Raw genomic sequence first — 15,881 nt, 5'->3', positions numbered from 1 at the left:
GCTGTCCTGGAACTCACTCTGTAGACCAGGCTGGCCTCGAACTCAGAAATTCGCCTGCCTCTGCCTCCTGAGTGCTGGGATTAAAGGCGTGCGCCACCGCTGCCCGGTTGTGCTACTATTTTATTGAGACAAGGGTTTGCCTGAGCCTGTCTTTGTCCTAGCCACTGAGATTTCTGGCTCTCATGACTCAAGTCTTTTGCCTCTTCCACTCTGTCATGCTCTGCAGGTGACTGTGTGACCTCATTGCCACTCAGCACTATGGGACTTCAGAGCATAGCCTTCCCATATACCCCTCTGAAACCCCACTGCTTCCTCAACTGTCCCAACTGGTCCAGGGCCCTCTCCTACAGTTCAAAGTCCTTCTGTGCTCCTCAGAGGTCACCCATTCCTGGAATGTCTGCACAGTGTTGACCCACATTGGTAAACCAACTACTGCGCTGTGTTCAACTGAGAGTGACTCTAGCTTTTCAGTAAGTGGCCTCAACTCTCACTTTCTAAACTATATTTTTTGCATTTATTTCAGGCAGGGTCTTAACTCTGTAGCCCTGGCTAGCTTCAAACTCCTTGTGTAGACCAGACAGCTCTCTTCAGTCACAAATTGGCCTGCCTCTGCCGCTCAAGTACTACTAATAAAGATGTGAGCAGCACACCCAGCTGTCTTCCTCCATTTTCTTCAATAAGTATTTATTTTTTGGTTTCTAGCTAGAAACTGCAATAAAGCCAGGCAAGTACTCTACCACTAAACCAATCCCCAGCCATTTTAAATTACCCTCGCACATGGAAGGGACTGTTTAATGGGCTCAGGACTTAACAAAATAAAACTTTCTAAGAACCGGACATAGAAAAAGGTGGCATTGCCAGGCGCGGTGGCACACGCCTTTAATCCCAGCACTTGGGAGGCAGAGGCAGGGGTATTTCTGAGTTCAAGGCCAGTCAGGGCTACACAGAGAAACCCTGCCTCAAAAAAAACAAAAAATAAACAACGGCATAAACAAAAGGACTGCTGGGGGAGAATGTTTCCAGAACCCTCAGATGGAGGTGGAGGCCTTAGCCCAGGAGACATGGAATTGGATACTCCCTGGGAACCAAGGGACAAACCCCAACAGACTGGCAGTGTACCCCTAGCAGCTGTAGATGGAATTCCGGGGCAGGAGGAAAGACCCCTGGGTGTACTTCTGAAGCTTGGGAGTGAATCCCTGCTCATGCGAGGGGTACACACCTGGGGCTGCTGGGTAGACTCCTGCATTTGATGGGTGGATCTCTGGTACAGTGAGGTGGACCTGAGAGTGACAGCATTTGGGGAGGCTCAGGGGGTAAGGGAAGATGCAGAAAGGGCAGGAAAAGGCTACTTATTGGACAGGGTGGGATGGGGGTTTGAGAGCAAGGCAACCAGTAGTTCATAAATAGTGGGGAATGCTTGACACAGGTGGACAAGGGGTGTCTCCAACTGGGGGACGAACTGCTTACTCTTGAAGTCTGCAGTGGGTTTAGGACTCGTTTTCAGCCTTGCCAATCTCCTGGCCAAACTGTGGTCTCTTAGGGCTTGGCTCTGTGGTCTGCTATCCTCTCTGCTGCTAGGTAAACATAAAGCAGTTGTGGGACATGTTCTCTGTGGTCTCAGGGTAGCTGACCCGGGAACAACAAACCCTGCTGATCCATTTCCATATCTCTTTGCTTAATCACATTGTAGCCCTACTGGTCAATCTTTATAAATGTCACCTCCATCTAGAGTTCAAACCTTGACAACCGGCAGGACCAAGTTGGTCAGTATTCTTCCCTGGGTATATGGGCCAGGGAGCTGTCCTCATTGTGCAGCAGCAAGCAGCGCTGGCATTCGCAGGATCCCGGGCGTTTGGACATAAAGGGCAGGACCTTGTTATGTTGAGGGTTTCTGGGCTAGCTACCTTGGGTGCTCAGACTGATGCTGGAAGACCACAGTGAAGACCGAGAGTGTTAGGGGACAGGGAGAAACTTGCTGAGACAGGACTGCCAGTAATTTGAGGATAGACTGGACCACAAGGTGAATTCTAGGCCAATCTAGCTATAGTACCGTTTCAAAAACCACCATCTCAGCTCATTTTCCTCTCGTCCACACATCACCCAAACACAGTACAAGTATCTGGAACAGCCATCAGCATTTGCACCCAGTGAGCTATCTGTGATGTCAGAATAGGAAACAACGGAGATGAGAGGACCGGGGAGGACTTTCACACAATTTATCTTGCATGGAGGTCTGAAGACAGCTTGTGGGAGTTGATGTGTCCTTCCACCATGAGGGTTCTGGGGATCAAATTCAGGCCACCGGGGCTGGTGACAAGCACCTTTACTGGCGGAGCCATCGCTCTGGCCCACTTCTGCAGAACTTGGGAGCACCAAGGAGAAGCTGGTGTGGACTCTCAGCCGCAGAGAGCTGCTTCGCACACAGCTGTCCATCAGGTGGAGGAAAGACCTTGCAAATAGTTAAGATGCACACGTCTCTAAGAAAAGACATCTCACACAACTTAACATGAAGCTCTTAACCTAGGATGCCAGCGGTCCACTAAGACAATGTTTGCTATCAGAACAATTGGGACATTTCTATTGAGATTAAAGTTTTCCTAGGTAGACCAGGCTGCCTCACATTCCAAGGGCCCTAACATCTGCACCAATCCTCTTGATGAATTCAGTCTCTCCAAGCTCATGGTTATAGGCATGAGTCGCCACTTCTGGTTCCAGGAACCTCTTTACAAAAAAATGTAGGCAAAGCGGTCACCTTGCACAGTGCTTATCGAGAAAGCAAATCCACAAACTATCCCTGGAAAAGGCGGCACTGAAATAGGGTAGCAGATTATTATGGAATCTCAGGCAGAAAATGGTGTCTGAATTGATAAAAATGTCCAAGATACACTGTGCTTTTCTTCCTAACACGTTCCTGAGCTGTCCCTGGACACAGTAGGGACGGTATGAGTCTCTTCCTAACACGTTCCTGAACTAACACTCCTGCGTTAGCCAGCATCTAGCCCTGAGAACAAGTGAGACCCTGACTGCACACACAAGACAGCCACTCAGCAGCAGCATCTCCACCCTAGGACAGAGTGGTCACCAAGTGCAGAGCAGTGACACAAATCCCTCCCTAACAGCTCATGCCCCACGCCCTCCTTGCTGAGAGGAGATTCCTATCCTCAGTACTTCGGGCCTCTCCCCACAATTCTCCACACACACAGTACTTTTACCTCAAAACAGTTTACAAAGAAGATTCCTTTAGAAGCAAACACACCTCTGAACAAGTCATTTATGTGAGAAAAGCAATACCCTCTAAAATGAGGCTATATTTACAAATTTTATTTTTTTTTAATCTCAAAAATACATATAAATGAAAACCTGCTCTCCAAATGCAGACAGGCCTTTGCCTATCACGTGGTATTATTTATATCACAAACACTGTCATATGAAAGCCAGCACATAGCTCTGAAGCACAGACTGTAAGTAAGGGGCATCTTTCTACTCACAGACCCCAGGTGGGAAGTTCAGACACTAGGCTGCCTCTTACTTTCCACCCATGGGAGGAAAATACGAACACATGGTCAAGGTGAAGTGGAAGTGTGGAAGCTATACAACCTCCTTTAGACACATACACACGTCCCTAGGCCACAGCAAGGCCCCTCCTACAAAGTCAGTATGGTGTGTTTCTCAAAGGGAGAAGAGAGGTAACACTTGAATAAAAATTCAAAGTTAAAGAAAAAGACCAGGTGATCAAACTATTATGTCTGCTTCATGAAGAAATTAAGAATCCTCACAGGGTGAGATCTACAGCCCAGTGCCTGATATGACACCAGCTCCTGTTGGTAGAAGCCACGACCTCCCTACACAGTCATGTCACACAGACATCGCATAGTGTCTGTTTGTCGCAGACAGCCAATAAAGAAGTCACGTGGTAAACTGTCACCCCCAAACGAAGTGCAAAATCAACTTCTATGACTCAAGAGCTGAACCAGGTCAAAGCTTTGGTATAGGCTGGAGGTTGTTTTGGTGATAACCAAAGCTAAGATTCTCTACTCTAGGATTTGTCCCCAAAACAAAACTCCTGGTCCACAAAGCTCAACAACTATATAAATAGGAAACTGTACAAAGAGAAGAAGCCACCATTCCCTTTCCAAGGGCAGTTGGCTATGCAGCACTTCTGAAGGTGCCCACCACACACTTTGACCAGACTCGTCATGCTGTAATTAGTGAGACTGTTCAGACAAGGGCCCACAGGCAGGCAGCTGCTGTGCCAAGTTCAAGAAAACATGAAGTGACAGTTCTCATACTGCAACAGAGGAAAGATTTAAGGCAAGAAGAGGCACTGGAGTGACCCCACGGCCTCTGGTAGGGACGGTTTCTAACAGTGGAGGCTGCCTCTCAGCTGCTAGCTGTCAGATACCATTTCCTCCTCCTCATCATCTTCATCTTCCTTCCTGTCAAGTTCAGATGTGTCTGAAGACTCATGAAGCAAGACATATTCTCTGCTACTGAAACCAAATTTAAGTACGTCTTTTTCTTTCAGTTCATAGTATCTCTGTGGCTCAATACGCTTGTTGTTCAAGAATGTTCCGTTGCCTGAGCCAAGGTCAATAATGTAGGGCTTCACCCTCCGACCAACCGTGCCATCAGCACGTGTGTACTCCACCAGCCTAGGAGAGACCAAGGAGAGAAGCATGTGAGCGTCCTATCTGAGACCACCTATCTTCTTTCCTAAACCTCCATGCTACAGATCTAGATGGCAATGACCTGGCTTGAACAGGATTCAAATGACAATTCTGGAATGTCACAGGAGAAGTACTGCCCTGATGGGGAAATTCAGGGCACTTTACATAACCTAGGAGAAAGGTAAAGCTGGCTGAGGCTGTGGCTGGGAATGGAGGGCCATAAGGCCCCAGTGCAGAACTCAAGGCTTCTTGCTTTGGTTTCACATAGACTTTCCCTAATGTACATTTATTTTAGCACCAGCACAAATGAGGGAAAAACAGGATTAGGACTTGAGAGCCAAGGACTGGATGTTGACAGTTGTGCTCTGAAGATGGCTTCTGCGAACAGGGGCCTGTGTGAACTGTGGTTTCTCACCAGTTAAAGGAGGATGGTACCACTGGCCCTGCTTGCCTCACGGGGTGAGGACCAAAGGGTAAAGATGTATTCCCAAGCAGCAGGTTCAGCTAGCATGTATCTGGCATTCTGACTCTGGCTTTTATTTCTATTTGGTCCTCATAAAGCCCTAGGGGCAGGTGGAAACAGGTCACGACCGTGGCAAGAATCTTTTCTTTTTCTTCCTTTCATCTATTTATTGATTTAGAGATGGGGTCATGGTATATAACCAACACCTAGAGGATATACTACCAATCCTACTTAGCCTCCCAAGAGCCCGGATTACAGGCCTGTACCGCCATGCAGTGGGAGAACTAATATCTGGATTTCTGACACCAAGTTCAAGCCCCTCATACAAATGTTCAGAGATCACAGGTTGTTAAGACTTACAGTACTCCTTCTGTCCGGCTCATTAGATACAAGGGGTAATGGGCTCAGCAGCATTTCCACATAGCCAGCCAGCCTTAGGAATACTAAGTGAGACAGACACTCACCCATCTCCCTTGCCATTCTCCCTCTGGTCTACCTACCGGTACTGGAAGACTGCATGTTGCTTTGAGCAAGAGGGATGGTCAATGGGAATGTCTGCGATGCGTCGATGTCTACCCAGAAGGTATGCACTCTGCCGATGGATGTACATGACTGGAAGTACCTCATCATTTTTAAAGGGGTAAAGGCGCCACCGTTTTTTGGGGATCCGGGCTTCTGGGGGCTCACTGTATTTAATAACCACACCCCGGAAGGTATTGGTGTCCTCAAGAAGTGCCCCAGAAAGTTCAAAGCTTGGTTTCTCTTTAACGGGCACCTCTTTGCTTCTGTTCCCAGCAGGGCGAGGGATCACCTCCTGAGCATCACCGCTAGCACCTTCATTCTGCTGGCGGTGCTCCCGGCGCCTGGCATTATGAAAGTCCCTCTCTTCTTCCTGGGCCTGCGGGGTCTGGCTGTCTCTATCCCGATCCTGTCCACTGACAGGCCTCTCATCAGAGCTCCTCCCTTGGCGAGGATGGCCCCGGTGCCGGTCTCTCTCACTGTTCCGAGCTCTCCTGTGCTCCTGTTCTGATGGTTCCCGGTGCTGCCGCTCCTCTCGTCCTCTCCGTGGATGGTCCTCACGTTCCTGAAATTCAGACGGGATTCAGTAAAGGACAGATGGCATCCACTCCGTGAATAAGCTGCAGGAGCTGTAGAGATGGCTCAACAATTTAAAGCACTGACTGCTGTTCCAGAAGACCCACGTTTAGTTCTCAGCACCCACAAAGCTGTTCACAGCCATCTACAACTACAGTTCCAAAAGGATCCAGTGCCCTCTTGTGGCAAATGTGGGCACTATATCTATGTGGTGTACCAACAGGCATGCAGGCAAAACATCCACATAGGCAAAACAGTCTCAAACAACAACAACAATGACAACACCACATCTGTGACCTGGATTCTGGTATTCAGAAAAAATTCCTATCCACACAAGGCTATCAGTGTGGTTCTTTCCCCTGAAGGGCCAGTTAGACTCCATATCTCACACTCTTCCTCAAGCCCTCAAGCCCGCATCCAGATCCCTCAAAACAAAGAGAAAAACCTCTCAGTCACCTGCAGGCAAACTCACAGGGCAGCAGGTGTAGACAACAGAACAGCTGCACTTAAGATATGTAAAGGGAAAAGTTAACTTCCTCATAGGCCAAAAGGAAACTGAAATAATTTCAAAAGCTTCAGTCCAGCAGTTACAGAATGATTGAAACATCTATGGGTAACCCAAGAAACATGAACGCCGCAGGGAGCGACAAGGAGGTATACTTAGCAGTTTCTTAACCTCTAACAGAACGGACACACATGCTGAAAAATCAACCTGGCAGAACACAGCAGGCCACACAGTAATCAGTGCGCTCTCGGCACAGTGGCACACACCGCTTGTTAATCCCAGAACTCAGGAGGCAGAGGCAGATCTCTTTGAGTTTGAGGCTAGCCTGGTGTACAAAGAGTTCCAGAGCAGCCGAGGCTACACGGAGAAACCTGTTTGGAAAGAACAACAGACCAATGAGAGACCAGTTAGTAAGGTGATAGCTCCAAGGACAAAGCATGGCGACAGCAGTTTCCAGAAGAAACCTACACTTAACTTGACCCTGAAGACATTTCTTCTAATAACCAGAGCACCAATGCTAAAAGAAATAGGAATCTTCTCAGATTAGCAATTCCTGTCAAGAGAGAAAGGACTGCACACCTCTAGTCCCAGCCCTCAGGAGCCAGAGGTAGGTGGATCCCTAGGGGATAGAGAGAGAATGAGAACAAGAACCTGTCTCCAAAGGAACAGACAGACAGACAGACAGACAGACAGACACACACACACACACACACACACACTGCTGGTGTTTAGTTGACGGTATACCTTAATATTAGCACTCAGAAGGCTGAGGCAGGAGAACCATTAAGAGTTCTAGGCCTGCCTGTGCTACCAAGCAAGTTTCAGGCCAACCTGGGCCTAACTACCAGGAGATAACCTGTCTCAGCTACAAAAATATGAAAGAAATTATGCAATTTCCCCCCAGTTATTATGTTTTTTAATAATTTTTTTAAAGATTTATTTATTTATTATATGTAAGCACACTGTAGCTGTCTTCAGACACTCCAGAAGAGGGAGTCAGATCTTGTTATGGATGGTTGTGAGACACCATGTGGTTGCTGGGATTTGAACTCCAGACCTTCGGAAGAGCAGTCGGATGCTCTTGCCCACTGAGCCATCTCACCAGCCCTCCCCCCAGTTTATTAAGGGTTCAGACATTTTGAAGCATGTGTCAGAATTTTCTTCCTTTTAAGGCTAATATTCCATTAATATGCATACATACGTAATGGTAATGGACTAAGATTCAGGGCTGGAAACACTCAACTTCTAAATTTTATCCCTAGCTCTTTCTACTTTTGAGACAGTTTCTTAGTAATTGTTTAAAACCAGTCTTGAATTTGTGATCCTCCTGCCTCAGCGTAGAATTACATGCACGCACCACAACACCTGCCTCTTTCGAGATGTTACTAAGAAATCTAGAAGCTAACTCTGCAGTTAGAAGCACTTTCTGAGGCTGGAGAAATGGCTCAGTGGTTAAGAGCACCGACTAATCTTCTGAAGGTCCAGAGTTCAAATCCCAGCAACCACATGGTGGCTCACAACCATCTGTAATGAGATCTGACGCCCTCTTCTGGTGCATCTGAAGACAGCTACAGTGTACTTACATATAATAATAAATAAATCTTTAAAAAAAAAAAGAAGCACTTTCTGTTCTTCCAGAGGAGCTGGGTCAGTTCCTGGCACCCATGAGGTAGCTTAGAACCAACCTTAACTCAAGTTCTGGACAATCTGGTACTCTTTTCTGGACCCCGTGGGCACCAGACATACACACAGCACATATGCATACATGCAGGGGCAGGGAAAGTACTCATATTATTTTTAAAAGATTTTTATCACACATACACACACACACACACACACACACACACACACACACACTTGAACATTTACATAGAGATGGAGACAGAAGAACCAGAACAGCTGAAAGGAAAGAAAGAAAAAGAGGAGGGTCGTGTGGAGATGGAGCTACAGCCAAGAGCATTGGCTGCTTTTTCCAGAGGACCTGGGTTCAATTCCTAGCACCCACATGGCAGCGCATACCTGTCCATAACTCCAGTTCTAGGGCTTCTGAAACCCTCACATCGATTCAGCAAAGAGGGCATTCAGTTTGAGACTTACTATGGGAGTGCAGTAATCGAGTCTGCACGGTATTGGCAGGATAGACACATACCTGACTGAGTTTCAATGTGGGAGTAAAATAATTCAATGGAGACAACCAATGTCCTTTGAAAAACTGGTCCTACAGCACAGGCCCAACGTGACCCATCTGTGCTGGTTTCTTTTTTGTTTGTTTGGTTGGTTGGTTGGTTGGTTGGTTGGTTTTTCGAGACAGGGTTTCTCTGTATAGCCCTGGCTGTCCTGGAACTCACTTTGTAGACCTGGCTGGCCTCGAACTCAGAAATCCGCCCGCCTCTGCCTGAGTGTTGGGATTAAAGGCGTACACAACCATGCCTGGCTGTGCTGGTTTCAACAACACCAAGGACAATCTTCTAACCTAAAGACCATGGGCTTAAATGTGCATCCAGAACATGAGAAAGAGAGTAGCGGCCAGCCAGGAGGTAAGGAAGGATAAAGGCAGAGAAGTACCAGACATCATGAGGCATCCTGATAGTGGTAAAACGTCTGTGTCCTGACCACGATACTGTCCAGTTGTGTGAGAAGTTGCCATTGGGAGAAACATGGAAATGTACATCTCTCTGTATTATTTCTGACACGAGCTATCAGAATCAAATCAACACTTGTCTCCAAACGTTAAAATTTCAGGAAAAAACAGCCCCAAATACATATCCCATTTTTAGAAAAGCCCACTGCAGTGACAAGGAAGCATGTCCACACGTGGCTGCCAACCTCTTGAGGTCCAGCAGGAGCTCTAGGCTGGAGCTTCCCGTCCACGGTTCCTGCCCACCCACTCACTCACCTGCTTCACTTTGACGGTGGAGTAGTGGGGACTCCGGCTTCTCTTGGCCCTCGGAGACTTACTTCTCCCGGAGGACTTGCTTTTCTTCTTGGCTGGGGACCTTTACAGAGAATGGTACACAGGATTTTTACCTCAAAGTTCCTTCCGGCAAATAAGTTAGCTTCCAGTATCAGGCTCACCTACTAAACACAACACATCTATGAAATCAGTAGCCAGGGCAGGCCTTCACTTTCCATACACACTTCCCCCAACCACATACACAACTGCCTGCTAAGCCTTCTCACCTAGACAACCCCATTCTCCAACCCCAAAGCCTCAGAAACCTTTCTTCTCCCGGTGTGTCATCCTAATAATCGGCACTACTATCCAGGAAGCCAATCTAGCCTGTTTTTTCCTAACACAACTTCCTTCTCCAACCACCAAAACCAATCCCTTGGCAGGTCTCAGGGCCCTGCCCTGTCTTCCATCCCACATCCTTCTACCAGCCTACAATGCTGCTCCATCACTCAATTCCAGATATGCTGGCTGTTTTGTTTTTGTTTTGTTGTTGTTCAACTTCTACAACAAACAGAATTCCAACTCAGGTTTTATGTATATATTTTTCTCTGTCATAATCGTGCACGCATGTGTGTATGTGTGTGTGTGTATACACTCAGGAACCTCCTGTCTCAGCATCCCGGGATCATTGCTGGGTTACATGCATGCCCGACATCACTGGGTTGGTCCTTCCTGGATTGTTAAAAGACTCTTTTGTTTGTTTGTTTGTTTCTCAAGACAGGGTTTCTCTGTATAGCCCTGGCTGTCCTGGAACTCACTCTGTAGACCAGGCTGGCCTCGAACTCAGAAATCCGCCTGCCTCTGCCTCCCGAGTGCTGGGACTAAAGGCGTGCGCCACCACGCCCGGCATGTTAAAAGACTCTTGACTCAAGAGTATGGATCAATCATATCAGCCAGGTCTCAGCTTAAGGAGCACCTCTGTACAAGTCCTTTTTTCTACCCAACCTCTCGCTACCACCCTGCCGTTTTAATCTGTCTTTAATACTGTCTGAAATCATCTATTTGTTGTTTTCCCTCTTCGAGTTAGAGCCTGCAACTTGGAAAAAGCATCTCTCTGCTATGCTTTGGGGCCCGGTACCTCCATTGATCTTTAACCCACCCTACGCACTCAGTAATTCGATGCTATTGGAGGCATTGGCGAATGAGTGCTGCGAAGAAGTCGCCAAGACCCAACGTGTCTTTGTAGGCAGACGAGGCGAGAAGCCACTCGCACCGTCCACTCGCGGCCAGGCGGGGGAAATCTCATTGCAACTCAACAGGTGCTCTGCACTCCCGAGCCGCTCGCACCGCCGGCCCCCGCGCCATCCCGTCCGCGGCCCAATCTCCGGCTCGCTTACCGGGCTCGGCTCCCGCGGTGACCCGAGTGGCCAGGCTCGGCGGCGGGCGGGGACAGGCTAGCGGCTGGAGCGTCGGGCCGGCGGTGCGCGACGGGTTCGGGGCTCGGACGCTCCTGTTTCACCACCACGGTCGCCAGAGCGTCGCCTGACCGGTGTCGCCGCCGGCCGCTCCGCTCCCGCTCGCTTTTCCCCGCTTTCATCCTGCAGCCCGACCGAGAGTCACTTGCACGGTCCGTTGAGCCACTTGAGCCGAAGGAAGTGACGGACAGCTTTGCACTTCCGCTTCCGGGCAGCGCGCTATCCCAGAAGCCCTCACGGTGTCGGGCCCCCTGGTGGGCGGGGCGGGGCGAGGCGGGGCGGAGCCCCGGCTGTTTGAGTTCAGACGCTGGGGACGCCCGCGCGAGTGGCCCTGGGGTCCCCGCTGCTGGGAGGTGTGGCTGGAGTACTGAAAAGGCAGGGCCAACCCTAGGGAGGCTGAGGCAGGAGGATCGCAGTAATTTCGAGGCCAGCCTGGGCCATTTAGTGAAACTGTCTCAAAATCTGAAAACGTTGTAGCTCGGATAGAGAGCAAAGCTCTGAATTCATCCGCAGCACCGCCAAACAGAAATCAGAGTTAAAAGGGGAGGGAAAGCTGAGATTGTAGCTTAGTTACAGAGCCAGCGTTTGCCTCGCGTGTACGAAGCCCGGGATTAGTCCCAGAACATACATACATATATATAATTTTTTTTTCTGCCAGAGACAGGTTTTCAGTGCACTCTGGCTGTTCTAGAAGTCACTCTGTAACCAGGCTGACCTTGAACTCTGCCTCCCAAATGCTGTCATTAAGGTGTGTGGTACCATCGCCCAGCTTTTTTTTAAAAAAAAAAAAAAAAAAAAGGAAAAAAGAAAAAAACCTTCTCTGGGAAAGCTAATCCAGCTCTGTTCCTTGCGCGTTATTAGTAGTTACGAAACACAGACACTCAACAATATGAAACTCTTGAAATAGTGTCTCTATATAGCCTTGGCTGTCCTGGAATTCACAGAGATCCGCCAGCCTCTGGCTTCCAAGTGCCAATCGTCGCCAAATACTCTATAGAGTCACTAGATGACTTCCGTTTTAAGCAAAAGTGGTCTGTCCATTTCATCACAAACCGAAACAGACCTAACGCTAGGGCTCCAGTCTTCTTTACTTAGAAACTTAGTGCTTTTGGAGAAAGCACAGTAGAACAAAACTTGCACGCGGCCGGCACCGCCTTCCTCAGAGGCCCCGCCCCATCCCTGGGGCAAGGAGAGGAGGGGTTTCCATGGTGATCGCAAACAAGACTCCACAGGGACCGCTACGGAGTTGCTACCCCTACTGCCACCATGATACCCCCAGCAGACTCTCTGCTCAAATATGACACCCCGGTGTTGGTGAGCCGGAATACAGAGAAACGGAGCCCCACGGTATGAACAGGGGTCTCAGGGGACGCGAGGTCCTACAAACTCCCATGGGGAAAAGACATCCCAGCTTTGAGGATCTCTGGAATTTCAGGAGACAAATTGCTGGGGCTGACAGCCAAGGGAATTGGGACAGGGATGGAGGTTGGGAGAAGAGAACAAGAAGCCTAGCTGTGATCTTAGAGGACAAATTTAAGATGAGAAAAATCACATGGAAAAGATGGGGCCTTGTGGTAGTCAAGTCCAAGAACAGGTCTGGTAGTGACTTAACTTCGTCTAGAGAGTCAGAACAGAGATCTAACCACTCATTCTAGAAACACCAGTTCAAACACAGACTCAGAGTCAGATATCCCTCGTGGTCTCTCCAGCTCATATTTCCTTTGAGATCACAGATGAGGGAAATAGGCTGGAAATGGGGAAGGCTGTACAAGAGACCTAGGGGAATCTGGAGGCACTAGACCGACTAACCTGTCTCTCCTTAGGCTCAGCCACTGAAAGTCATCAGCCAGCAGCCCGGACCCTCTAGTACAAGCCCACAGCCACCCAAGGCCAAGTCGCCCTCAACTTCCTGTGTCCCAGATCCTACCAAACAGGCAGAAGAAATCTTAAATGCCATCCTGCCTCCAAGGTAGAGAGAGAGATGAGGGCAGGGAGCACACAGTGACTGGGGGAAGGTCTAAGCTCTTGGTCCAGAACATAGGTGTCTCCCTGTGTCCTACCTTGGGTTTCCTCTCAGCTTTCTGTAGTTCATGGGGTCTCAGTATGTCTGTATGCTCACAGCCAGGCAGGTACCCTCTAAATCCATGCCCTCCACATTCTGAGCTCTCTTGTGACTTCAGATGTCTGCTTTCACATATGGGTCTTCCAGACCAGCCCTATTCCTTCTAAACTCCATTCCCAAGTCCCCCATCAAGAATCCACATAGAAAGCCTGTTGTGCAGGCGTGTGCTTAATCCCAGCACTCTGCAAGACACAGGAAGATTGCCTCAAAGTCAAGACCAGCCTGGACTACAAAAGGGAGTACTAGGCCAGCTAGCGCCACATACAAAGTTGTGTCTCAAAAGCCCATAAATGCCTAACAAGGCAAGGGCCAGTGAGCTCAGGAGGCAGAGGCAGGAGGATCAGAGTTTGAAGCTAGCCTAGGCTTCACAGCCTAGCTAGAACTCTCAAAAACCCTCCACCTAATGAACTCATGCATGGCCACACCAATGAGAACCACTGAGAACCTGTGAACTTCTCCAGAGATGGAGGCCAAGAGAGAGAGGTGTCATTTACTAGTGGATCCTCTTCCCACCAACTTAGAAGTTTCTCCCTCTCTTGCCATTCTGCCCACAAGTCCGTCATTGCAGAATTTGGCTGTTCCTCCAGCACAGAATTCACTATGGGCATCCATTGCAAAGTCAGCACTTTCAGAACCTCCATTCTCCCAACACACACAAATGCTTCCTAGTGGCTTGCATGAGGTTTATGGTGTTCTGTGTCACCACCAAAAGGCAGTGTGGGGAATTCCCACTGCATCTTCTACTCTGAATCAAGCAGCGTGACCACACATCTGTCCTCAACACGCTAGGCAGGTATGACCTGGAACAGAGGGTTGTAGGCTTGAGGGGAACAGAGACTGTCCATCTACCCAAAGTTAAGGTAGGTGTCCTGTGGAGGCTGCAGAGTGGGCGTGGCTTGGGAAAGAGTAGGAAGTGGGGGTGGCATGATGGCCATGCTGCCCACGCCCACCCCCTGCTCCTGCTCAGGCAGAGTTCCAAGGGCCCTCTGCTCAGCTTCGGTGACTTGTATCTGTGTCACAGGGAGTGGGTGGAAGACACACAGCTATGGATCCAGCAGGTGTCCTGCACACCCAGCACCAGGATGGATGTGGTGCATCTCCAGGAGCAGCTGGACCTGAAGCTGCAGCAGAGGCAGGCCAGGGAGACGGGCATCTGCCCTGTGCGCAGGGAACTCTACTCCCAGTGTTTTGGTGAGTAGCCTTGGTGGTGTGAACACCACACACTCTCTGCCTCCTTCTAGCACAAAACCAAGCTCTGGTTACCCCAAGCCAACCACCCCCTCCTTCGGAAATCATCACAGCTTACAAGAATTGATTCTCCCCTTCTGCCAGATGGCTGCTAGGCAATGGCTCAGGCCATCAGGCTTCATGGCAAGTGCTTTTACCCACTGAACCATCTCACTGGTCCCTCCCCTTGAAAGGTTTTTGGAGTAAGGTAAGAGCGTCCATTTTAGCTGGATGTGGTGGTATATGCCCTTAATTCAGGCCCTCAGGAGGTAGAGGCAGGGAGATGTAGATCTCTCTGGCTCGAGGTTAATCTGATCTACATAGTGAGTTCTAGGCTAGCCAAGGCTACCTCTAAAAAAAGACTTTTAACTTTGAGTCTTTGTTTTTGTTTTTTTGTTTTTTTTATCCAAAGATTTCCATAATAAGTCTATGCTAATACTTTTTTTTAACGTTTTATTTATTTATTTATTACATGTAAGTACACTGCAGCTGTGTTCAGACACTCTAGAAGAGGGCGTCAGATCTCGTTACAGATGGCTGTGAGCCACCATGTGGATGCTGGGATATGAACTCAGGACCTTTGGAAGAGCAGTCGGGTGCTCTTATCCACTGAGCCATCTCACCAGCCCTGCTAATGCTTTTTAAGACAGGGTCTCAATATCTAGCTTTGGCTGGTGGCCTGGCCTCACAGAGATCTGCCTGCTTCTGCCTCCTGAGTACTAGAGTTAAAGGTGTGTGTCATTACTCCTGGTATTACTTTTTTTTTAAAACAAACAAACAAACAAAAAAAGATTTATTTATTTACTTACTTACTTACTTACTTATTTAATGTATATGAATATGCTGTAGCTGTCGTCAGACACACCAGAAGAGGGCATCAGATCCCATTAAAGATGGTTGTGAGTCACCATGTGGTTGCTGGGAATTGGACTCAGGACCTCCAGAAGAGCAACCAGCTCTTAATCAATGAGCCATCTCTCTAGGCTTGGCAGTATTTTTTTAAACTTATTTTTCTTTCTTTCTTTCTTTCTTTCTTTCTTTCTTTCTTTCTTTCTTTCTTTTTTTTCTTTTTTTTGTTTTTTGTTTTTGTTTTTGTTTTTTTGAGACAGGGTTTCTCTGTATAGCTCTGACTGTCCTGGAACTCACTTTGTAGACCAGGCTGGCCTTGAACTCAGAAATCTGCCTGCCTCTGCCTCCCGAGTGCTGGGATTAAAGATAACTTATTTTTCAATGTCAAATGAATGTCCCTGGAAACATATACACACAACTAACATAATATGGACTGAGCAGCTTATACGTACATATTAGAAATATATAAACTCTCTGTCTCTCACACACACATGAACCAATGCACATGTAGCCAGTTCTTTGCTACTTAGTGGATTCTTTTTCTTACTCCCTTCTCTGCCATTTTCCACTCTTTTTTTTTTTTTT

The 15,881-nt window shown here is 48.3% G+C and overlaps 2 protein-coding genes across 2 annotated transcripts in view; one reads left to right on the top strand and one right to left on the bottom strand.

The window, feature by feature from the left end:
- Nucleotides 1-3,299: 3,299 nt before the first annotated feature.
- On the bottom strand, nt 3,300-11,295 carry Snip1 (Smad nuclear interacting protein 1). The gene is made up of 4 exons (XM_021200443.2): nt 11,021-11,295; nt 9,627-9,726; nt 5,631-6,214; nt 3,300-4,652 (listed from the first exon to the last, which is right to left on the bottom strand). Exons 1-4 carry the CDS (start codon nt 11,218-11,220, stop codon nt 4,388-4,390), a joined length of 1,149 nt encoding a protein of 382 aa, XP_021056102.1. The 5' UTR covers nt 11,221-11,295; the 3' UTR covers nt 3,300-4,387.
- A 1,016-nt stretch (nt 11,296-12,311) lies between these two features.
- Dnali1 (dynein axonemal light intermediate chain 1) overlaps nt 12,312-15,881 on the top strand; it is a 9,085-nt gene continuing 5,515 nt past the window's right edge. Inside the window, exons 1-3 of the mRNA XM_021199895.1 lie at nt 12,312-12,445; nt 12,922-13,067; nt 14,242-14,411. Coding sequence (XP_021055554.1) covers nt 12,365-12,445; nt 12,922-13,067; nt 14,242-14,411 — 397 coding nt within the window. The 5' untranslated portion in view covers nt 12,312-12,364. The remainder of the gene's footprint in view (nt 12,446-12,921; nt 13,068-14,241; nt 14,412-15,881) is intronic.

The sequence above is a fragment of the Mus pahari genome, chromosome 6 (genome assembly GCF_900095145.1).
Source record: "Mus pahari chromosome 6, PAHARI_EIJ_v1.1, whole genome shotgun sequence".
Lineage (NCBI taxonomy): Eukaryota > Metazoa > Chordata > Mammalia > Rodentia > Muridae > Mus > Mus pahari.
The sequence above is the reverse complement of the archived record's forward strand: the minus strand, read 5'-3'. Positions and strand labels throughout refer to the sequence as shown.

What these genes read in the sequence shown, in the direction of transcription:
- Snip1 (XM_021200443.2), bottom strand. Translation starts at nt 11,220, where the DNA reads ATGAAAGCGGGGAAAAGCGAGCGGGAGCGGAGCGGCCGGCGGCGACAC. An exon ending in CACCGCGGGAGCCGAGCCCG is followed by an intron (nt 9,727 to 11,020) that starts GTAAGCGAGCCG and finishes TTCTCTGTAAAG; the next exon opens with GTCCCCAGCCAAGAAGAAAA. An exon ending in CATGCAGTCTTCCAGTACCG is followed by an intron (nt 4,653 to 5,630) that starts GTAGGTAGACCA and finishes GGTCTCTCCTAG; the next exon opens with GCTGGTGGAGTACACACGTG.